We start from the raw sequence: 23,838 nt of genomic DNA on the forward strand, positions 1-23,838 counted from the left end.
TTTGCACAAAAATCCACAGTCTATTTATAACTTTTATATGTACACTTTTGATTCCGGCTAACCTGATTTATATTATAACAATTGTTTGTTCTAATATGAAAATGGTGTCAAGTCATATTGTTACGCATGTGCTTATATATAGCAACTACATATTAATTATACGAAAATGTTTTAGTGATGCTACGTTTAAAAATGAAAAATGGTATAAATTAAAAATAAGCAAAAAAATATAATTGGTACATACAGCATGTGTGATTCTAAAAAATCAGATGATGCAAAAATATATTTTCAAACTAGTTTCATTAATTTTATGAACGATTTTTTACGAGTTCTTTTTGTGTTTGAAGTCACACTCTATCTCCATAAAAGTCCATTCCTAATTTTGAATTAGGATTACACAAAATTCAAAACTCATTTGATATTATTCTAAATAATGTGCCTGTATTTTGTAGTATTATAATATAATTGTTGTGTCCATCGTTTCTGTTTGCAGCGAACTTGAATGCAGTAGCGCCTTTGATCTCAAACTTCTATTTGGCGTCATATGCCTTAATAAATTTCTGCACTTTTCACGCGGCATTAATTCGACCGATTGGATGGCGTCCTACCTTTAGGGTAAGAAGAATATTAAAAATATCTCCAAAATAAAATGTGCAAACTGTTCCTTTTCCATTTTTGATCAACCCTTAAGTGGGTTTTCAAATAATTCTTTAATAATAATTCAAATAATTGTATAATAATTCTGTATCTAATCATGCTATAAAGTGTTTACACATTTACTTCTGTGGGATGAGATCTGTTCAGTATGATTCATTATAAAATTGTACCACCATGTTTCGGGGCACTTCAAATTTTGGAAATACGACTTATATGATTTGAGGCCCAAAAGGAATGTAATATTTCAAAGCCAATTGTCCTTGTCTTCTGAAATTGTATCCACTTTATTTAATTTTATTTATGATCTAAAAATCATTAATACCAATACTATAATTTGGAAAATTATGTATAATCCAACTGCTAAACAGTTGCCGTTTTGTTGTGTGAATCTCTTGTATGGACAATTTTGTCTCAAAATTTATTAATTTATTTGTTTTCAAAATTTACAATGTAATATGATTATCGAATTTATTAGAATATCGTTAAATCAGTCAAGTTTGCTTATTTAGCATTTGTAAGTAGAACCGGTAAGACATAAACAGACGCGTCAGACGCAGTGTCGCCATATCAAGACTTGTATCCCCACTTTAACTTCCCCTTCTACCGCGCCACACCCCACGCTTCCGCCGCGGCCCGATCACGTGACGCGTTTCGTCTCTTTCATGCATACTCCAGTACTGACAGAGAGAGAGAGAGAGAGAGAGAGAAACTTTTTTCCCTCAATTCGTATTCCCTCCCCTCATTTGGCGACACTCTGGTCAGACGGTTCCTATTCGATAACAAGCGTGTTCATCGAATTTTCAAACTCGATTTTCTCGGAAGTGAAGCTTCATATGAAAAATTTTGATTCTACATTTTCGATTTACTTTTTTATGTAGAACCATCCTCTTTCCGGTTGTACCGTTAATTACTGACTACCCTGTATATATACCTATCCCTAAAGTTTGTGTTTCTATTCTCCACTAAAGTTTAAAAAGTGTAACTCAATACAGTCTAGTTCCGTGGTTCCACGGAACCAATTTAATTCACGAACTACGAACGAAACAATCAATTAATCTACACACAAAGATTGAATATTCGCTTTCGTAATTAACATTTCGGAATTCTTTTCTACACATTGGTCTTTTTAATAATGTCCTTTATGGATGTTTGTGAAAAACATAATAAATGTTATCTTCAGTATCTATAGTTTTCCTAGAAATGGTTATAAAACCGTATTAAGTTATAGAAAATGTTATATTTTATTGATTTCTTTAAATGTTTGGGAGTTAAGAATGCACAACGATCCGCGGTCTAATAGCAAGCAGTGAACGTGATTAATGCAATTTAATAATTTGTTACAGTATTACAACACCTGGCTGTCCTTGTTCGGTTTTATCACTTGCGTTTCCATAATGTTTTTAATTGACTGGGTGACATCACTAGTTACCTTCGTGATTATCTTCGCGCTGTATTTGATAGTCGTTTACCGGAAGCCAGACGTAAATTGGGGCAGCAGTACGCAAGCTCAAACTTACAAAACGGCTCTGTCTATCGTATACCGGTAAGAATGGTACACATTTTCTATGTACATACAATAACAAGATATTTTGTGTTAAATTCTTTTAAGCTCGCGACCATAAAATTGATTTTCCAGACATTCCTGTTATTTCAATATGAAATATATAAATTTATTTTAAAAAAATGAAAATAAATTAAAAATATATATAAAAAAAATTTATTTTAAATATATAAAATACCATAAAAAACAGATCATGTAAGATTTATATGATTGCGATATACACTAATACTTCACGTATTCGAATTAATATTTAAATTTTCGGACAACAGAGTCCTCACCTTCTGGACAATGACTCTTTATAAAAAAAAATATAGAAAATTGCAGTAAAAAATGATTTTTAATGAGCAGTCATTGCTTTTTTATGATTAAACAATGGAAACAGAAATTTAATGTATTTATTTTAAATGAGTTGCTTTGCGAAATATGTGTTTGCAATACAGATTCGAATAAAATCATTTTCAGATACTGGAATATTTGACAATTGCAAGCTCTCCTGTATCAGATTTGATAGTTTAATATTTTCGCTTTTGTACTTGATAAAAATAGCGTAAGATATAATAAAACAATGTCATGTACATATACCGAAAGCAGTCAGTATTTGTAATATTTTGGCAGTAAATATTGAATTTTGTATAAAATGATCAAATACGTATTGCTCTACGTAACATTCGTAATTAACCCTTAGCATACTAATTGTAAGGTGAAATGATCGACTTTCTGATACCTTCACAAACGTTTTTAATTTTTCTCCAAAAATCATTCTACTTTTTTACCGGAATTTATTTACTGGAAATCAGAATGAGACACCTAAAAAATAACGGTAACCCCATACCTGGTAACTCCCATAATTGATCACACACACTTTAAATCAAAATAACCTTTTTATAAATAGACGAAATGACATCAGTTTTTCTGTAAAGCTAGGACTATTTTAGTAGATGACGTGTAATGAAAATTCTTTAAATTTACATTTGATCAGAATCACAAAAAGAAAATAGAAAAAGTTGATTTTGGCAACTTTTTTATCTGGTGTTGTATCGAAAACTTAAAAAATGTGTTTTGTAAATTCAAACAAGCTATATCCATGCTGAAAATTTCATCGAAATTAGTTAATTGGTTTATGAGTTACGCATTAAAAGTGGTGAAAATCGCAATTATGAATCACTGCAAGTATTGAGGTACCTGAATGATCTCGCTTTGTATGCCAAGGGTTGATCGAATTTTCTTAAAATGATAAATAAAATTTTAGTGACATTACTCTACAGATATGATTAATTCCATTTTTCTAGACTGAACTCCATCGATGAGCACGTGAAGAATTATGCTCCTCAAATTTTGGCACTAGCTGGTCCACCTGGCGCCAGGCCAGCATTACTGCATCTGGCTAATCTCATTACAAAAAACCATTCCTTGTTGATATGCGGAGAAGTATTTCCGGTATGTAATGTAACTAAACAAGATTTTTTTCACGCGGCCTTCAACTCTGCCGAATTCACGCAGCGTTTCTATATTTATACAGAATATTCTGAAAGTTCTGTTGAAAAGTTTTCAGGCGTTTTTTACGTCACGGAATTAAAAAAAGAAACATCCCAGGGAACACGCACTATTATAGTTTTATACGTACACAGTGTCATGTTTATTATTCATCTTAAAAAGTCGTCATTTTTTCTGTAAGTTCAAATGTCTGGATAGTGAACGTTATAAGTTATTAAATGGTTTCGTAGCAGATTTTTTACGTGACCTCCATCGTACATGTGTTAAGATAATGTGTACACATATAACTTAAAATTTCTACCACTTCCAAATAGAGAATTTGTAGCCTGGGTTTATGAAAAATGATTGCTTGTCTACCAAACATAGAATAGACACGTAGGTTAAGGGACCCAATTACTGTGGGGGTGCCAATCACTGTGCCTATATTAATTATACTTATTTTTAAAGCATAATGACTATTGAAAAAGAGATATTAAAATTTTTCATTAAAATCTAATATAATAATATAATATGTATGTATATATTTTTTAATACTGATTATGCTTTAAAAATAAGTATAATTAATATAGACACAGTAATTGGTACCTGCACGGTAAATGAGTCCCTTACCCTATATCCTCAATAAAACAATTACGTTTTATTTTTCATTTAGTGATAAATAAAATTTATTTTCTTTTAAAACATTTTTAATTGATATAACGGGTGCGAGTTCAATCATTTCATTGTTTACGAAAACCTTGGCCCCTCATCGAAAAAAACGCAAAAAAAGAATTCGGTTACGTTTTTCGACATTATAAAGTTAATTATTGAGGTTGAAAAAATTATTTTACAATAGCCCAATCCTTTCTGAATAAACCAAAAAAGTTTAGCTCGATCAGACAAACAGTTCCTGAGACAAAAATTCGTAACTGAAGCCCATTTTCGCCAAGATGGACAAAAATTGTAAATTTCGATGGCCTGTAATTTTTACACAAATTCTAAACCGGAAAAATGATGACCCCCTAATTTCACTTGGATTACAACATATATCAATTAGAACAAAATCGCCGATGGTGAGGTCAAAAAGTGATCGATTTGGTATAGAATGACACCTCACCTTAAACTTGATTATAATTTTAAAGTTCTGTGTTCCACATATTATTCATTTATTTAAATATACCAACATATTTTTAGACAAATCTATCGTATCGACTACGTTCAGTTCGACTGAGAAATGGTTATGCGTGGTTGCATCGCCAACGAATAAAATCGTTTTATCACATGGTGGAGGAATTAAGTTTCGAACGAGGTGCTTCAGCTTTGATGCAAGTAACAGGCGTTGGAAAATTATCGCCAAACATTGTTTTAATGGGCTACAAAACACATTGGGCAACTTGCAACCATAAAGACCTTCAGGAATACTTCAATGTCCTCCAGTAAGACCACAGATATTGTTATTTAATTTATATTTCGTCCAAAGCTATCTTTCCTACAAGGATAACATGACAACAATAAGCCTTTATTACAACTCCATCTTCTCTCGAGTATCAATCACCAATAACACATGTTCTATTTTCTATTCGCTCTACACGAAAAGCAAGATGTATTCTTAATCTTTTGCATTTGATTAATCATTTGCTAACAAAAATTGATATTGCTGTTATAAATAAAAAATATTTTGGCAAATTCGTAGTTTTATAAATTAATGTGTAATAACGCAAATGAAACAGAAATGCATTTATTTTGTTAAATATTATACCTTATTAAAAGTAAAATTGATTTTGCTCCGTTATAAATTATTTCCACTCCAAAAAGTAATAACACATGTAGATTTCAACATGTAATTGGAAGAATTTATTTGCTCTGAAAAGGATATTTTCCATTTATTTAAATATGAAATACAAAAGTTTTAATTTTCATTTAGACATGAAGCATGTTAATTTCCTTGACTGATAACTAATAAGACGTTATCTTTGTTCTGTTTATCGACCATCGTTTACTTGGAGTTAAGCATTTCTTAAATCGTTTTACCTAAGTCTACTGTTTAGTATTAAAATAGAATGAAATGTGGAATCACTATTATTTTCATTAACAGGTTGTATTTTCATTAATCGTTAGCTAATAATACTGCAGTACAGAGTATTTAAATTAATTAATAAATTTAAAATACATAAAGTCTAGTATATTTTTTATTTAATTATTATATGAAGTCAAACATTTTTTGGAATTATAATTTACAGTGCTGGACGCTTTTACTAAAAACGAAACGAAAAATTACTTTTTACATTTTCGTTAAAAATAAGATAGTGGAAATGTTTAGATCTTACATATTGTATTCTTCGTAATGCTGTTCAATTCTGAAAAAAATTGGAAAATTCATATGATACATTTATATTAAAAAGAATTATTGCTGTATAAATATTCCAATTACAGATTGTTTTGCTTTTAGAAATAACTTGTTGCTTAAAGACCACTTATCAATCAATTTGTCCATGATGTCATTTCTATTACAGATAGCAAAGCTTTTTTTCAAAATTTTTCGTGTGTAGCAAATATTAAACTGGACTCCATTGAGAATGACCATTATAAAACAGGACATTGCTTACTAACGAGTCATATTTTCAAGAATACATACAATACTGTTCAAAAGTCTTAGGCCACCGCGTAAAATTTGTTTTATACTTGAATACACAGTAGTATCTCCGTAATTGTCGTATCGTCGGGTCTGCCGAGCAAAAGTTCTAGTAGAGATGCTACATTATGATAGTGATGGAAAAAAATAAACGGACTGAAGTTCGACACTTTGACTCTCTGCCTCTCTTTCTTTTCCATTCGCCGACCTCTTTCACGCCTAAAACTTTAATCGTATATTATATGAGTAATTATAATTGTAATTATATCGTGTTGGGTATTATTTTAATCAGAAAAAAATATGAATACTTTTGCTTTGCTTGCATTGGCGTGAGTCTCATCAATATTTGACCCCTCGCTGACCTGGTCATCGAGCGTGGTTACCGCTTGACTGGTTCCAGGGGGGATCCGCCCAGTGGTAGAGATAAAATTTGGACAGTTGCGGCAAAGACCTTTGCGACAGTTACGGAGCGAATACTGTATCTATGTCGTATTCTCATCAAACATGTGAAACACATGTTTTCCCATATTTATTGGAAAATGTAGTGAAGGAGTTATGACCTGATTTAAATATCATCACAGTACATTATAGTATAATGGTATTATGTTAGGATAATAAAATATATATGCTCGTCATAAGTATGTGTGTGTTCTTTAACCGACAAAGATATAAATCACTAGTGTATTGTAAGTGGCCAAAAACTTTTGCACTGTACTGTATATCTGTGCGGAACGTAATAGCAAAAGTGAGATTACGTATGTTTGCAGCAACGCATTCGACCAAAAATTAGCCGTGGCTATGCTTCGAATAGCCGAAGGCTTGGATTGTTCCGAAGTAGTTACTGCAAATGGTGAGGAAGAACATGGTGCTCTGGCACAAAGTAGCTACGATTTGACAGGAAGTACTTTGATGCACGTGGACAGCAACTTATCCATGTCCAGTGAAATTCCAAGAGTCCAAAGTGTGCCCACAATGGGTAATTATATTTATATACTTGTACATACGTGTACGTACATTACGTAAGTTTACACATGTATACGTGTACCCTTACTAAGAAAATTTTAGACAAAGCGCACGTCATATACAGGGTGATTCAGCTAAGTGTGTCGTCTAAATTACAAATAACTTTACAGGAACTCAATTTGTGCCGATAGATGGGCCACAGATAATTAGAGATTCACCGACTCATGGAAGCGCACGGGAACACCTTAAACATAAGAGGAAGCATGCGATCGACAAGTTAATGTAAGAACTAATCATCATTTATTTATATGTCTACGAAATTTAATTGGAACTATAAAATTAAGCAATATAATATTTATTTATATATAACGATAAAGCTATAGGATACATAGGATTGAAATTTAGAAAATATCGCAATGTAGTTATACAATTTCGTAAAATTACCAAAAGCCCCGATTAATGTTCTATTTGTAATGGCTCTTACGACTTCAGGTAAAATAGAGATTAGTTAAATTTGATATCTTGCAAAGAATGACAGTGCAACAAAACTGTAAGACACTTTATATTTACTTACTGTTAGTAAAAAAAAATTTTTATGATGGCAGATATGTCACGTATCTAGCGAGAAATCACGGAGTCATCCATAATAACTTTAAAAATATTAAAAGAATGGATAGAAAGACGCCACCGTGCATATCTGAGAATTACAATTACGCAGAAAAACGTGGCAGTTTAGGAATATCTAAATTTAAATTTCACAAAACATTTCATTTGCGAGAGAACCTGGAGTTCGTGGAAACGTGAGAAACCTCCAATGAATTATAAAAAGAATAGACTCTTGCCAGTGGCGGATTTATACTCCTGCCGCCTAGGGGCTATCTCTACACTCCAGCTCTCGTTAAAGGGTCAACTCCCTTCTCGCTCGCTCCCTTTTACACTTTCTCCCCATAGGTTTATCAATAACACAAAGTACAAAATTATTAGTACGTTGTGACTTGTGCCTTTGGTATTTTTAAACAAATTTTTGCCTCTGTATTTTGTCGCCCTGGACTATAGCCCCTATAGCACTCCCCTCCCCCCTAAATCCGCCACCGACTCTTGCAAAAAATGAGGATTTTTAAATAATTTAATTTTGTATGCACATGTACTTACTCAAGATTTTAGTTATTCTTTGATAATTATACGAAAGTATGTAACTATATCACGAGGTTCACTATAGTCATAAATGAGGAGTGTAATACCATACAAAAGTAATTATTTCCTTTGAAATTAAAGTAATATTGTCTGTTACATAATTTTCCTGTAACAACTTAAAGCAATTCTTACTACATGTTTTCAAGGAAGTCGGATAAAGGATATCTAATGAAGAATATAGTAATGAATACTCTCTACTATATTACGTTATACAGGGTGCCTCAAAAATGTTGTACTTCCTTGAAAGAGGTGATTCCTGCAGTCATTCGAAATAACTTTTTCTTTTGCGAAAATGTTATCCGCGACATTGTTATGGAGTTATTAACGAAAAACGCGGACTTGTGAATCAGAGCGCGTATACAGTGGACGGATTTTGGCTCGGCAAATACCAACGTCATGCTCACCGAGCCTGTAGCCGCGCCGGAATTTCTCCGTAGTAGCCGCACTCTGGTTGGTCCGCGTTTTTCGTTAATAACTCCTTAACAAAGCCGCGGTGAAAGTTTTCGCAACAGAAAAAGTGAGATCAAATGACCTCAGGAATCGCCCTTTTCAAGGAAATATGACATTTTTTAAATACCCCGTATTTTTATAATGCAGCAAAAATTTTTTTTAATGATATTATAATATTTCCTATATTGCAAATATTTAGAGAAAAACGGCACGCAATGGCAGTTGTACCTGAACACCTAGCAATTTTCCAAAAGAAACATAAGAATGGAACAATCGATGTATGGTGGTTATACGACGACGGAGGTAATTCATGAAAAGTGTATTTGTATGAATCTACAAACGATAGGAATGTTTGTTACTCGGAAGTAGTAATATTATTTTAATATACGCAAATGCTAAATACTAGTTTCCATTGATTTATACTTTTACTAAAATTATATTAGCTTTATAATTCATTTTAATTCACATAATAATTTTCATATGGTTCGAGAATTTGTCTATGCTATTATACTTGAAAGATAAACAAGTACAGTCTTTACTCGATATACATATGTCCCAAATATCTAGCCGATAAAAGTCCCAGAACTATCCCCACTACCGCGGGGCATACCCTACGAGGGGGCAAGAAGCTCGAGTGACCTCGGTCGCCGAGGAGTGTAATATAATACAGGTGACCACTAGTAATCCAATATTGCTTTTCTGGGTTTATTTTTATTTTTATTACTCGTGATAACAATAGATGTGCAATACTGCTGCACATCTCTCCAGTTTCTCAAGCCATTTCCTTCAGATACTCTGGCAATCCAGTCGTACTAATATGCTTGTACTAACTATTGATATTCAATTACAGCCTTCAAAATTAAAATGCATAATAATTTGTATGATTATAAACATTCTGGCAATTACACTTTAATATTCCTATCGTTTGCAATTCATTTGTCCAAGAATATAGGCTCATTTGTAAATGGCAGAAGTTCTTATTCGGCAGGTCTCACGATTCTGTTGCCGTATATTATAAGCACACGTTCGAATTGGGAACATTGTAAGATGAGAATTTTCGCACTGGCGAACCACAAACAAGATATTGGCGCACAGGAAAAAGAGTAAGTTGGATATACAGTGGGTGCAAAAAGTATTGAAACATTACTTTTCGTAAAAACTGGTAGTACGACCATAAACCTGGATTCGTTTTAAAGCTTTAAGCCTCTACTTTCGCAAAGCAAAGTTCATTTTCTTCTAAGATGTGTTTACATGATGCATCAGGTAGGAAACTGAAGACCCATTTTTCCTAAAAATGCTGCAAATTCAAACATCAACGAAAATTTTCAAAAATTTCATTCGTAAGTGAAACTGCCGTAGATTTGAAGATTGAAGGCTCCTCTTTACAACAACTGTTGTATGGAACAAAAATGTGGGACTATTTCGGTCGTGTAAAGCTCTCATGGTGTAACTCAGGGTTGCTCAACTTCTTCTCCGTCGCGATGCACACGGTCCTCACCGTCAATCAGACCGTTCCCTCACTACTTAAGATACATCGAATCATAGTCTGAATTAGATAGAGACAAATGCAATGCACTTCTGGCGGTAGGACCGTGTTAAATAGTTAGTGAACGTCAAATCCCAGCTTATAGCAGAATGAAGAAGTGGGAGAACAGACCAAATATGGCTCACGGGCCGCAAGTTGGACAGGCCCAGTGTCACCAGATGGGGAAGGAGCACGAATTGAAGAAAAAAGTTACCCTCCCTCTGTCAATACCGGAGTATGCACTGCTAACAATAAGACGAATCGCGTTACGTGACGGAGCCGTGGCGAAAGCATGGGGGAATAGCGCGGTAGAAGGGGAAATTAGAGTGAGGAGACAAGCCTTGATCTGGCGACTCTGGACAAGCCTGGTGTAATTTATGCTTCTGTAAAGTTGGCGTCACATCTCTCATTCAAAGCTCGATAAAACGGCTAAAAAAATCGTACGTCGATTTTTAAAGTATCGTTAAAAAGAAGAAGCTTCAATCTTCAAAGTGGTAGTTTCAGTCACGAAAAAAAATTTCATGAAAAAACACGTTTTCAGTTTCTCGCCTGCTAAGTCATGAAGAAAAAACTTACAATAAAATTATTGATGTATTACGAAACTAGAGACTGACGCACGATCATTTTTTACGAAATTATCACATTTTAAATAAACACTTTTTTCAAAAATCGGGTGTTTAGTGTTCAAATACTTCTTGGATCCACGGTACATAGTAATTATACAGGAAAACGATAAATTATTCATAATCATTTGAAATATCGAAGATTTAGATTATTGTTAAAATTTGTTTATTGTTCCGATGTTTAGAATGGCAGAAATCATGGCGAAGTTCAGGATAAGGTATACAAGCCTCAAAATGGTGGATGATATCAGTGTACAACCAAAGCAAGAAACACTAGATTTCTTCGACAAACTCATATCTGATTTCCGAAAGAATGATACTGCCGAGACTGGTAAAACGCAAAAATATATAATTATTCTAAATAATTATTATTTTGATATTTTATGTACTGAACAACTGTGATCATCGACTTCAATAAAAATATTTCGTTTTAAATATTAAAATATTACAATAGAGACATTATTTGAGATCAAGAAGTTACAGAGTTTAATCGTTTTGCAAAAATATATAAGCCTTTAACACTAACCATTTTTTTATACCATTAATAACTTCATTTTTTATATTAAAGCTTTCGAAAATCAAACAAGTTTATTTTGAAAAGGAAAAAGCGAGAAGGCTCATGAATTCATTTATTTTTATTTCTTTTGTTGATTTGTCTTATACCAATGAACGTAAATGTTTAAAAAATTACTATTATTAACAATACTGTATGGTGCACATTATGTTTCCATAGGGATCCTAACGGAGTGAAAAGGGTTAATTTTAAGATACACAGTTCGTTCTATTCGCTTGAAAATGCTAAAATATTTAATAAATCGGTGAAAATATGAAAAAATTCTTAATTGTTTTTTAAACGATTGATATACAGTAGATCGCAGTAGATAGAGTAGTAGATAGTTCAAGGTTTATATGCTTTTCATAGCATTTACCAAACTGAGTAACACTTTCATTGCTTTTCGTAACTTTCCCCTACTAAAAGTTATTGCAAGTTAAAGTTTGAACAGTCCATACTGAAAATGGATAGGCAGTGATAACGTTTATTACGTTTACGCTCCTGATATTTTTTACCTTACAAATTGTTAATGTGGATATTATAAATTAGTATAACGTTTGATACGTGCAAAAATTGATGAAATGTTTCAAACAAAAGTTATACTTTATTTCGTAAGAACTACGAAAACGTGTATATTTATATACCGAGGACAAAATTAAGTTGATCTTTAAATCTCCTATCTACTATTTGCATTACAGAAAGTCCCCCCCCCCCCCAACCATACATCAACTAGAATTGATATTAAGAATTTATCATATTTTCAATTATTTTCATATTATTTTTAATTTCTAATTAAATATTCTTTTTAAAAATTATATACAAATGCGGATGAAGAAAATTTAACTTCTTTTAATCAAATTAACTTTTAATTCAAACAAATGTATAACAAATTAGAATAGAACAATCACTTTCGCAAGTGCAATCAACGATGATACGTCGTTGTTCGACACTAAAAGCAGTGGTGGACACGATAGGGGCCCCTGAGTTGACTGTTTCCCTCACCAACGTCTCTTTCGCGCAGCGCGCATCTTCGCTCACTGCTTCATGCCTTCGCCTCTCCCCTCCGTAGCCGACCATTTGCGCGGCTTATGCTGTCTATCCACATCCACGAAGCATCGTGTCATAATCGAGCAAGCTTCGCAGAGAGGACACGTATTATGACACGACGCTTCGTGGATGTGGATAGACAGTATGTATAAGCTGGCGTAAGTCGTGCACGGATCGGCTATGGTGGAACGTACGAGGGGAGAGACGAAGGCACGAGGCACCGCTGCGCAGCGAAGGTGCGCACTGCACGAAAGAAACATTGGTAGGGGAAGCGTTTTGCCTGCGGCAAGCATACATGCCCATCACTGCTAAAAGGATTAATATATGTACATCAATCTAATGTACAAATATAATTTTAAGTTGAGATATTAATATTATGATTTTATTGCAGAATGTTATGTGACGGAACTTGAACTGCAGTCTCTGAAAGAAAAAACGCATAGACAATTAAGACTTCGAGAGTTATTATTGGAAAACTCCAATCAGTCGACGTTAGTTGTTATGTTAGTATCATTTTTATTGAGAATATAAGTTTTTATCAATTTTTAACGCATTCGCTATACATGAGATAAAAATTAGGCATTATTGTCATCGTTTCGACAAAAATATTTAATTATTAATTATTTTACAAACTGATACATACCTAGTTGGCCAAACTTTCTCTCAGCGAATTTTACTAAATCCGTGCATTATACATGTGTAGGCAAGAGGCTGTCGATCTGGTACAAAATCAGCCTCCTACGAAATTTCCCAGTAAGCAATTTGCTATGAATTAGCCACCAAAATTTGTCTATAAATTCCGATCCATCTGTTTCCGCATTAGGCTCGGTATTTGAGTGCAAAGTTTGCACGCAAAATTCTATGCCAAATCAAGACCAAATCGAGGCCAAATCTTGGCTTCGTTACAGAGGGCACTAAGAGCAAACTTAACCTTGTTCTAAGAGTAAATCTTGCTGTAGGAGGGACAAGCCTTTTGCTCGCAAAGTGTGATACGAACATTGCGAAAAATTTGCTCGAAACAGCATTTGGCTAACTTGGTTGTTACCAATTTACTTTAAACTTGCACACCCAATTTTGTCAATAAATTCCGAGCCAAATGCAATAGTAAGATAGCTTGGAATATGCATGCAAAACTTTCCGTTCAAGTTGCAAGAATCAGTGATGGGCAAAAAGCATTTAAAAAATTAATTCGAATGACAAATACATTATCAACTTGCAATTTATTTGTTTCGAATGCCAAACGTATTTAGATATTGTATTCGATTGTTATGTCATCACAAAGTACTTCTATTGAATGCATAAATCAGTTGACGAATACCTTGGCATTTTGTATTTAATCTCATCAGTACTTGATGAACTCTTAAATATAAAGTACAATAGCATGTCACATTCCACGACATGATTACATACAAAATGCCAAGGTACTCATCAACTAATTTATATATACAGTAGGGGTATTTTGTATTTTACTTGCATTTCAATTACAAAAGCATTCTATGCTGTCCGTCACTGGTATGTGAACAAAATTAAAACCCAATCAAAACTTACCATCAGTCTAGGAGGACTTTGCTCTGGCGAGAGCAAGCTTTGCTTTGCTTTTGCCTTAATTTTGCTAGAAAAATTTGTTGACTAGTTTGGCTTGCAAATACCTTGTAGTTCTCTGTAGTTCTCACAAAATGTAAATTCTTAGCAAAAATAAATTGAACTACTACCATTATCTATGGTAGCGAATGTGTTCATTAAACTCATGATTTTTATATTAACAAATGACAATGTTTCTGATAATAGGTCATTACCGATGCCACGGAAAGGTGCAGTTTCCGCTCCACTCTACATGGCATGGTTGGAAGCTTTAACCAAAGATATGCCACCAACATTATTGATACGTGGAAACCATACGTCTGTATTAACGTTCTACTCGTAGTTTACAATGTAATTCAAACAATATTATAATCTTAAACTTCTAGAAAGAAATTTACGTTGAATAACAACACGGCAATGTTTGAGCAAACGCGAAAACATTCTCTGATACGTACAGACAGTATTCGGTATATTCATGCCAAAAGTTGTATAGGTGCTACGATCTGTTTTCGTTTTTATACAGTATTACCCTGACCGTTGAACCCCGGGGTACTTAATGACGAGATTATTTTAGCATAGAAACGAAAGACAAGAATATAAGGACTCTTGTAAACTGTAATATCATAATTTTACTATTAGTAAGATTTTAGGGCACATAAATAAGGGAGTACACATACAGAACAAACTTACAAAATGTCGTGTACTTATGAGTGAAAAATTATCACCTATATTTACATTAATAGTAGACAAGTTTTACATGTATTACGCGTGAATATAAGAAATTATATAAAAACTTCTTAGACACATATTAAAATTAATAGTATGTACTCTATTAACTTAGTTTTAATGTAATATACGTGATATTACAAGTTTTCTAATTGAGTGAAAGGTATAGTACAGGATTGATTCAATGAAGAAACAAAAATTGTTGTACTTATAGTTGTTTGTACGTTTAAAGACTTTTATTGATTTATTTCTGTTTGTTATTTAAGGCAATAAATGCTTTTGTGCCTGCGTAAGAAACGCTAACATTTATAAGGTAACATTTTTTACATTAAGCGATAGCGTACTCAATAAGAATGTTCTTATATATACTAGAAAATATGCAGTATTGATGCTTGGATACCAAACATTTTATATGTAAACATATTGTCATTTATGAATTTAATACAAAGAAAACAAATATAAAATCATATTTTAAAATATTTCTCTCTTATAGAATCAATATTCGTTAATAAAAGAAATAATTTTTAAACAATATAAATTAAATATAAGTTCGAAAGATAATTTACTATAAATTATTTTATTTTATTATGTTATTTAACGTTAAATATAAATAATTTATATCAATAAAATAACATATAAAATTTCCATTGTGCATAGAAATTTGTTTCCATATTTAAAATGCAAATTTATTTTGTAAATAAAGAATTGTAATGTATGAATATATATAAAAAAAAATTCTGTCCACATATTTGTAAATATAAGATAAAAAACGCAAATAATCACTGAGTCTACATACGAATGTTGAGTGTATTATTTATTTTGTAATGCAAAATGTCATACAAATTTCGTATTAATCATAATGAATTTACTATAATCAATTATATTGTAAAATTCCTGAATTTATAATTTCTATTCCAATCACATTAGTCTTATTTTTATAAAAAATTTTATAATTTAATTCCGTAAAATGTATCAGCAGACGAAAATATAAGCATGTGCAATATTTTGTTTTTAAAAATTAAAATATAAGAATAAGCATAATTCAGGAATCAGTGCTCCGTGTTCGACTTCTCCCATTGAACGAATATGTTCTATAATCAACATTAATCTTTTTACTACGTGCATACAATTATATATACAATATATTGTACAATAGTATATATTCTATATAGTAAATATTAAAGGGTTCTTCCAAAATAGTATTTCAAAATATTGTGTACCAAAACCAATTATATTGTCACTGTAACTAAATAGCTCACTTGTTGCAATGTGTTTCAAAGATTCTTGCAAAAACAGGTTGTATTTGCTCCAATATGTCAGAGGTTAGCATCCCTCTCTGCTTTATCTTGTATACAGATGAGTTGCATTCTCTTACTAATCTTGATGCAGCATAACTAGCAGCTATTGGAGCTGATAAAGAACTTTCGCAACTTCCTGCGCAAATTGCCCACCACCAAAACACAGCTAATGCGCCAACCAGTAAATCTCCTTGCCCACCACATCGTCGACCAGAACCGGCCAAGCCACATGACACTGCTTCTGTACCTTTGTGCCCATCTGCGATTACATCTTTCGACCCTTTATGCAAAATTATAACATTTTTTCCAAGTGCTTCCGCCAAGTGTTTAACATCGGTAGCTTTGACTATTGGCGAAGGTTGAACAGATTTGTCAAGCACACCTTTCATTAGGCGACTGAATTCCATAGCATTTGGCGTCAGTATGACACCTGGATATTCTTTTATAATATCAGGTTTTTGACTAATTAAGAATAATCCATCGGCATCAATCACCAATGGCTTCTTCATGTCTCGACAGATGGAAATCAATTCGACAATTATTTTAAATACTTTGTCATCCCTACCAAGACCAGGGCCAATAATAATTACATGCAGACGATCTAGCCAAGGTCTTATTTGTTTAACAGCATCGTATTGATCTAAGACTGGGTGTACAATAGGCTCTGGACTAAATGACTTTAAAGGAATGCTGGCATCTTTTACACAAAATATATGCACTAAATCGCATCCAGTGCGAAGTGCACTCATAGCTGCAAAGAATGGCGCACCAGTGTATTCCATACTACCACCAAATATACCAATTCTACCATCTTGTCCTTTATATTTAACATTGTTTAAATTTGGAATTATTCTTCTTATTCCTTTTAACATACGCTCATCTACTGACGCTGATGTGGTCATGGTAAAAGCACACAGTGGTTTCAATGAATTCCTGTGGACAAAATGTAAAATAGCAAGTGCCATTTCTTAACCAACAAGTTTGCTTAGTATACCTATTATTATAATTCTCTTAATGATGAATATTTAGTAAGTCTGTTCCAGTACCGTATTTCTTGATCTAAAATATTCTATTACAATATTCATTAAATCTTCATAGAAGACTAAATATTCGTTATATCAAAATATTAATTAAAGTACAATATTACCTGTAGAAATCGGAATAATTAAATGGTGATTTATACAAACGCCGTCACTTAATACCAAATGTTAATTCAGGAGAAATCGAACAAGAACATCGAGTAAGAAATATCACAGAGCCGATAACCTACAACATATAACCTAATTCACACGTGAAAACATTGTACAAATTTATGTTTTTATATGTCGCATACAAATAATATAAATTCGTTGATGTAAAATAGTGTCAGTATAACCAGAAAATTTTGAAGGTACAATACAAAAACATGACACCTATGTATGTAAATATGTATTTATACAATTGAAAAGTCCGAAATGCGGCCGGCAATTTACTCACTAAAATATAAATAAATATGTATAATGCATACGGTTGTTACTCACTATTCTACTGCACACATGTATTACGAAAAAGTTCATACATTTACACCGCAATACTATCGCAATATTATCACATTATAAAAAGTGATCCGTGTAAATGAAATCACATAAATACAATTTTCAATATTTTTAGGTGCAGAATGGAAACACTGTGTATTTAGAATGAAAAATATGTCGGTAAAGTGTTTTTTTTTTATATAACTGCGTAAAATATGTCGGGACAACAGAAGAAGTGTAAAAGAACAATATTAAAAGAAAGCGAATTTTGACATTCATTAGCAAAGATGGTTTCCTTCACAGCATGATTCCACGGTGTGTTTATTTTGGGAATCTGGTGGAACAAAATCCAATTTCATTTACGACTCTGATCTTTTTAAATTTCATAAAATTAATTTCCAAAATGCGAATTTGTAAACTAATAATGCCTATGGCCAAATCTGCAATTAACTGACAAGATAAACTGACAACTTCAAATTCGGAAACAGATACAGAAACAGAAAATTCGGATACAAATGCGAGGACGGCCGACCGCAATAAACGGATTAGTAAAAACTTTTAATATCTAATGTTTAATTTTAAATATTATTTTAATTTTAATTTTAATTTTAATGTAGTAGCAGAGAGGAATGAGAGTGCTCACGCCCGGGTTTTCGGCGTTCCCGATATAGTGCTGACATCTGCTCAGCCTTAGCATGGCACAGAACCGGTCAGTCTTTCCTGGAACAGAACCGGTCAGTCTTTTAGCATGGCACAGAACCGGTCAGTCTTTCCTGGGACAGAACCGGTCAGTCTTTTAGCATAAAACTGAACGCACATTATTTTTTTAACCAGGATTAGAACGTACAGCTTAATTGTTGTACATGAAATATGTAACTAACATGTAAATCTTGTGTACAAAATCTCTAATTAATATAAATTAAGAATAATATTAATTGTAATGATACGTATTTTATTTTTTTTCCAAGTTTGTAGTTGCAAACTTTAGTTGTAAAAAATGGAAAATCCGGAAAAATTCGAACAAATACAGATCTCACATCGAAGTTTAAAAGCGACCAAACTGAATATTAATTTAATAATGAGCTATTGTCATCAACACTATCTTAAATTTTTTCATATATATAGCTACTGTTATTATTAATTAAAAAAAAATTTCTTTCATGAATAAATATTTTTTCCACCTCAGCACCATAAGATTTTTACTAGATGACTTTAAAAACACATTAGAACTATTTTTAAATAATTTTACTCGAAAACATTCTAGTTTACTCTTTATTTCACCGTTCTACTAATTTTTTATGGGCTGCATTGCAGCTCTGTTTAACACCCCTTTACAACCCAATACCATGGTACCATCCATATTCAAGGAAGAACAATTTTTTGCGACGATCATTGAAAAAATAAAAGTGTTTCCTTCATTTCAGTCCTTTAGTGCGTTGGTGACGTAGCGCCCAGCACACCTACCTGTGTTCTGTGTCACATCTGGAGTTTTATGGTACGCTAACAATCCCTATTGAGTCGCAAGCCAGACCATACAAACGAATGCATCCACAACTTCCAGAGACCTGCCTCCAAAACTAATTAAAGGAAGGCTAGACATGCAGTGTGTACTAAACTCCTCAAAAGAGGTGGATTCCAGTCGCTCGTGTCATAAACCGCATTCGATACTTCATCGACAGGGTGATCTTACATATTTCTGTAACAGTTCCTGAACACATTATCATTCATCTGAAACTGCTTTGTACGACATTACACACGCCACATAATTTTTATTTTCTAATTTTATCAAAGTAGTATATATAACAGAATCATACAAGTGTCTACAATTACTTGAAATCCAAAATACAGAGCGTTTCTTCCTCTGCGACTGTAAAAAAGGACTTTAAAAGAATGTTTAGATAACAGGTGGGCTGTCCTTCCAAAAGGCACCTGTGACCAGAGTTGGGCATTATTTAGATAAAAAATTATTTAAATAACGATTCGAATAAAAGATACTTTATCTTTATTCGTTATTCAAAGGTTCGAATAAAAAAAGTATCTTTATTCGACGAGTATCAGATAAATAATTTTATTCGACGAGAATTTATCCGACGAATAAAGATAATTTTTTTTATTCGAAGCGGATTTATTCGAACTTCGAATAATTTTTTCATCTTTTATCTATATCTTTTATTCGAAGGCTTCCAATAAATCTTCGAATAACTTTTGCCGAGCGCCGAGCATCAAAGACTCAGCGAAGACAGACGACATGCAATGTAAGCGGATGGAGAATCGCGCACGAATGAAAGTTTAAACTTTTAGATTTTTCAACATATCCTCAAAAAATTGTGACGAGCGAATGGAGGGGATTTTCCTGATGAAAATGAGATCAAATTCGAGTGTAATCGAACAAGTTTCACTGATACGTAATGGTACGATAAAAATTACAATCTCATTAAAGACAGTCCAAATGATGTCGTGTTTGCACTCATTTTGATCGGAACAAGCTCTACAACTCATTCGTCTTAACAATATTGTTCTGATTAAAAACATAAAAGCATAAATTGCCAATAATGCTGGATTCTCCATCTGCTTACATTGTAGGTTGTTGGTCGGTCGTTGGTCTTTGAAGTTCCGAGCTCGTAGAGTCGCGAGATATCGGTGTGAAACTGCCAATCCAATTGCAAAACTTCTTTATTTCTCATTATTTTTTTATGGGACTTGCGCCAACTAATTCGTGGCATTCTTCTGATTAAAATGACACTAAACACGGTACAAATTGGACTGTATTTAGCATTTTTATCCGTAGATTTATTCGAAGGCTTCGAATAAATCTTCGGATAACTTTTGCCAGCTCGACGAATAAACGGCGACGACGGCCGACGAGGACCGACGAGCGCCGAACGTCGAAGACCCAGCGACGACAGACGACATACAATGTAAGCGGATGGAGAATCGCCCACGAATGAAAGTTTAAACTCTTAGATTTTTTAACATATCCTCATAAAATTGTGACGAGCGAATGGAGGGGATTTTCCTGATGAAAATGAGGTCAAATTCGAGTGTAATCGAACAAGTTTCACTGATATGTAATGTTACGATAAGAATTACCCAGTTAGCCAAATGCCTACTCGACCAAATCCTGCTCGAAGCAAAAGAGTTATGTATTTCGTACCAAACCCTGCTCGAAGCAGAATTTGGAACTCCTGTGCTTTGATTGTGACACCAAAGTGTGTCGTGAAATTCCTAAGGAAATGCGGCGGCAGATGTTTGTCACATCCATGCGAAGCCTACAGGTAAAATTCCATGCGGCATCATGCGGCATGGGAGCCAAACTTTGGCTTCGTTATAGAGGGCAGGTCCGTCGCACTAAGAACGGACGTAACCTTGTTCTAACAGTAAATATCGGTAAAAATTGAAGTAAATCTTCCTGTGTAGGGTGGGAAAAGGTATTTTATTTAAGTTTCAATGCGTAATAAAGATAAAGTGATGCGTAAACACCACAATGTGTCGTGAAAGACAAAGCGCCGTGTTGTATAATTCGAAGAGCGTACGTGCGAGAAAGAGAGAACGAGCGCGAAGAGTGTGCGTGCGAGAGAGAAAGAAAAGAGCGCGAAGAGTATGCGTGCGAGACAGAGAGAGAAAAGAGCGCGAAGAGTGTGCGTGCGAGAGGAAGTGAATTCGAAGAAGATTGAAAGAAGAATATGGAAAGGGATGACGGAATATTTTTAATGTGTATTAATTTTTTATTTCAATTGAATTTATTTTCAAATTGTTACAATTAGTATAATTGTAATATAATTTAATATAATTTAAAATATATAATTTAATTTAAAAAGTCAATTTAAAAAGCCAATTTAATTTAAAATATGATTTAATATAATTTAAAATTAGCACTAAAAAGTGCTGTTTGGAGCACTGAAAAGTGCTGTTTGGTGTTTTTTTTTATTTTTCTTATTTTCAGTGGAGGGAGGTTAAATGCGTTACGCACAACTTCTCGGGGCCATTCCAACCCCGAGAAAGTGTGGGACTCCCCAAGCGATCGCCCCCCGTTTCAGAGGGGCGATGTGACAGCGAGGGTTTACCCACTAAAACTCCTCCCTCCACTTGCGCCCCCGGTTACTCTGCCTGCTCCCAGGGGTTAACATACCTCGCCGCACTGCCCGACGGCTTCTTGTGCCGGACCCTTTTCTTGCGAGCTTTCAGGACCACTCGCATCGAATCTTGAAATTCGAGGCGAGTGGGCCTTGAGAAAGATCTGCTTTCGCAAACTGCATCTGCAACATTATTTAAGAAAGATTATTTACACGGTCATATTAAGCTTATTAAGTTAATGTATTAAGCAATAAATAATTCTTACCGAAAAGGGCCCGCACAATTTTCGTGGGACACAATGGTTGGCAACTGTTCCTGCCAAACCACGTGTATGAGGGTAGGAGGCTGTCTGCGACAGCCTCTCTAAAAGAGGCACTCAGTGCCTCTTTTAGATTGTACCCTCCTACATGGGCAAAGAAGTCAACCTAAAAAATAATAAGTTATATCATTAATATATATACTCACACGTGTGTGCGCATATAGCAATGGAATAAATGCATACACTTACCACATTATTGTACTCCTGTTCGGAGCAGTTTTCGAAGTTGTCTACCTCTTCCCTCGTTTGAAGAGGTAGACATTCCGGCTTTCTCCCATAACTATGAGGTTGCTCCCTTTTTTTAATATTCTAGAAAGTAGAAGTAAATTTTGTTAAATATTGCCATCATACTGTAATTTAAATTTCTTAAATTACATACTGATCCATTTTCTTTTCCAGGAGGTCCAGCTTTCTTGCGAGGTGTTCGTTCTGCGACATCAGTTTCTCGTTTTGCGACATCAGTTGCTCAAATTGGGATCTTGTGATGGTTGCGGGGGTCTGTGGTGTTATAGGACGTGGTGTTATAGGACGTGGTGGTAAATAGGACGTGGAGGAAGCGGACAAATCTATTGGTGAGGAGGTTGGTGGTGGTATGGGAGGAGGATTGAGCAACGATGTCGACTTTGCTCCATGACTCTCCGGCGAATCGGCCTCCAGAAGTCGCCGGAGCTCCTCATCAGAGTCAAGAGCACTCGTTGATTGAAAGGGGCGTTTCCGTCGCCGAGGCTCCCCATCCGACGAGGTGGTCTTATACCTCGCCGGCTTCTGAATTGTCCTCTCTGGACGACGGTTTGGAATCTGAAAAACATATGAAAAATAATATAATGATATACCGGTAATATATACAATATTTTAGATTAATTATATGATACAGGAGACTGAAACTTACCCTTTCCATTGCCTCAATTGTCTACGAAATTCGCTTCTCGAAATATGATCTTCTTTATGGGATGCACGATAGCGAATGACCGTAGCGAGTTGCATTTTTCTGCATGCAGTCGTTAGAAACAAATGACATTCAAATTCCGCGCCAACTGTGCGCATGCCCTTAAGGATCTAACACAATAATACGCGTAAATATTAATGCACACATTATTAATTTAATTAATTTAATTCTTAATTTTTAATTTTAATTCATTAATTTCTTTTAAAGCTATAATATGTATAACTTTTAATTTATGATGCGCGTATGTTAGGTGTTGCGCGTTAAGGGATCATGCGCAGTGCAGTTTGCGACACCAGACCGGGAACAACACCTCTCACGACGAAGGTGTCGGTGTTTCGACACGCGCTCTGATTCCGTCTTGTTTTTAGTGATTCCTTTGTTAGTTAATTACTAATTGTTAAGTTCGTGAATTAACTCTGAAGCAGTGAAGACTGGATGAGCAGTGGATTTGAAGGAAGGAAGGATAGAAGCAGAGAAGACGCCAGATAAGTATTGCCACGTGGTATTGTTACCAATACACGTAACACATTATTATATATTTTGTATATTCTTTATTCAGTTTTCTTTTACCCCCATGGATCGTAGAGTTTTGAAGAAGTCGGTTTCGCGAAAACCGTATAATAAATTAAGCGCTAGGCAGAAACGAAATATTCGGCGCGAAATAACCTCAAATTTGAGGAAGTTTTCACGTGACAATAAATT

General features: G+C 34.0%; 2 protein-coding genes and 1 long non-coding RNA gene across 7 annotated transcripts in view; 2 read left to right on the top strand and 1 right to left on the bottom strand.

Moving 5' to 3' along the window:
* Nkcc (sodium potassium chloride cotransporter) overlaps positions 1 to 14,623 on the top strand; it is a 62,426-nt gene extending 47,803 nt beyond the window's left edge. For 4 of the 5 annotated variants that reach the window (XM_076786678.1, XM_076786693.1, XM_076786703.1 and 1 more), the window contains exons 9-19: positions 494 to 615; positions 2,001 to 2,200; positions 3,508 to 3,655; positions 4,886 to 5,127; positions 7,091 to 7,299; positions 7,457 to 7,568; positions 9,130 to 9,233; positions 9,919 to 10,033; positions 11,264 to 11,409; positions 13,070 to 13,181; positions 14,467 to 14,623. In XM_076786678.1, the coding sequence (XP_076642793.1) occupies positions 494 to 615; positions 2,001 to 2,200; positions 3,508 to 3,655; positions 4,886 to 5,127; positions 7,091 to 7,299; positions 7,457 to 7,568; positions 9,130 to 9,233; positions 9,919 to 10,033; positions 11,264 to 11,409; positions 13,070 to 13,181; positions 14,467 to 14,602 (1,646 nt within the window). In that variant the 3' untranslated portion in view covers positions 14,603 to 14,623. Of the gene's footprint in view, positions 1 to 493; positions 616 to 2,000; positions 2,201 to 3,507; positions 3,656 to 4,885; positions 5,128 to 7,090; positions 7,300 to 7,456; positions 7,569 to 9,129; positions 9,234 to 9,901; positions 10,034 to 11,263; positions 11,410 to 13,069; positions 13,182 to 14,466 lie in introns of those variants that run through there. The other variant, XR_013082126.1, reaches the window with a different exon arrangement.
* A 96-nt stretch (positions 14,624 to 14,719) lies between these two features.
* On the bottom strand, positions 14,720 to 17,647 carry Naxd (NAD(P)HX dehydratase). Its single transcript, XM_076786962.1, has 2 exons — positions 17,431 to 17,647; positions 14,720 to 17,216 (listed from the first exon to the last, which is right to left on the bottom strand). The coding sequence occupies exon 2, from the start codon at positions 17,183 to 17,185 to the stop codon at positions 16,241 to 16,243; it is 945 nt and encodes a 314-aa protein (XP_076643077.1). The 5' UTR covers positions 17,186 to 17,216; positions 17,431 to 17,647; the 3' UTR covers positions 14,720 to 16,240.
* Positions 17,648 to 21,135: 3,488 nt separating this feature from the next.
* Positions 21,136 to 23,079, top strand: LOC143365535 (uncharacterized). The gene is made up of 3 exons (XR_013084565.1): positions 21,136 to 21,225; positions 22,590 to 22,979; positions 23,065 to 23,079. It is a non-coding gene; the product is annotated as an uncharacterized LOC143365535 (long non-coding RNA).
* Positions 23,080 to 23,838: the final 759 nt, after the last annotated feature.

Source organism: Halictus rubicundus, chromosome 1 (genome assembly GCF_050948215.1).
Source record: "Halictus rubicundus isolate RS-2024b chromosome 1, iyHalRubi1_principal, whole genome shotgun sequence".
NCBI classification, from domain to species: Eukaryota; Metazoa; Arthropoda; class Insecta; order Hymenoptera; family Halictidae; genus Halictus; species Halictus rubicundus.

Excerpts from the sequence above, each read along its gene's own strand:
- Naxd (XM_076786962.1), bottom strand. The coding sequence starts at position 17,185 with ATGACCACATCAGCGTCAGTAGATGAGCGTATGTTAAAAGGAATAAGA.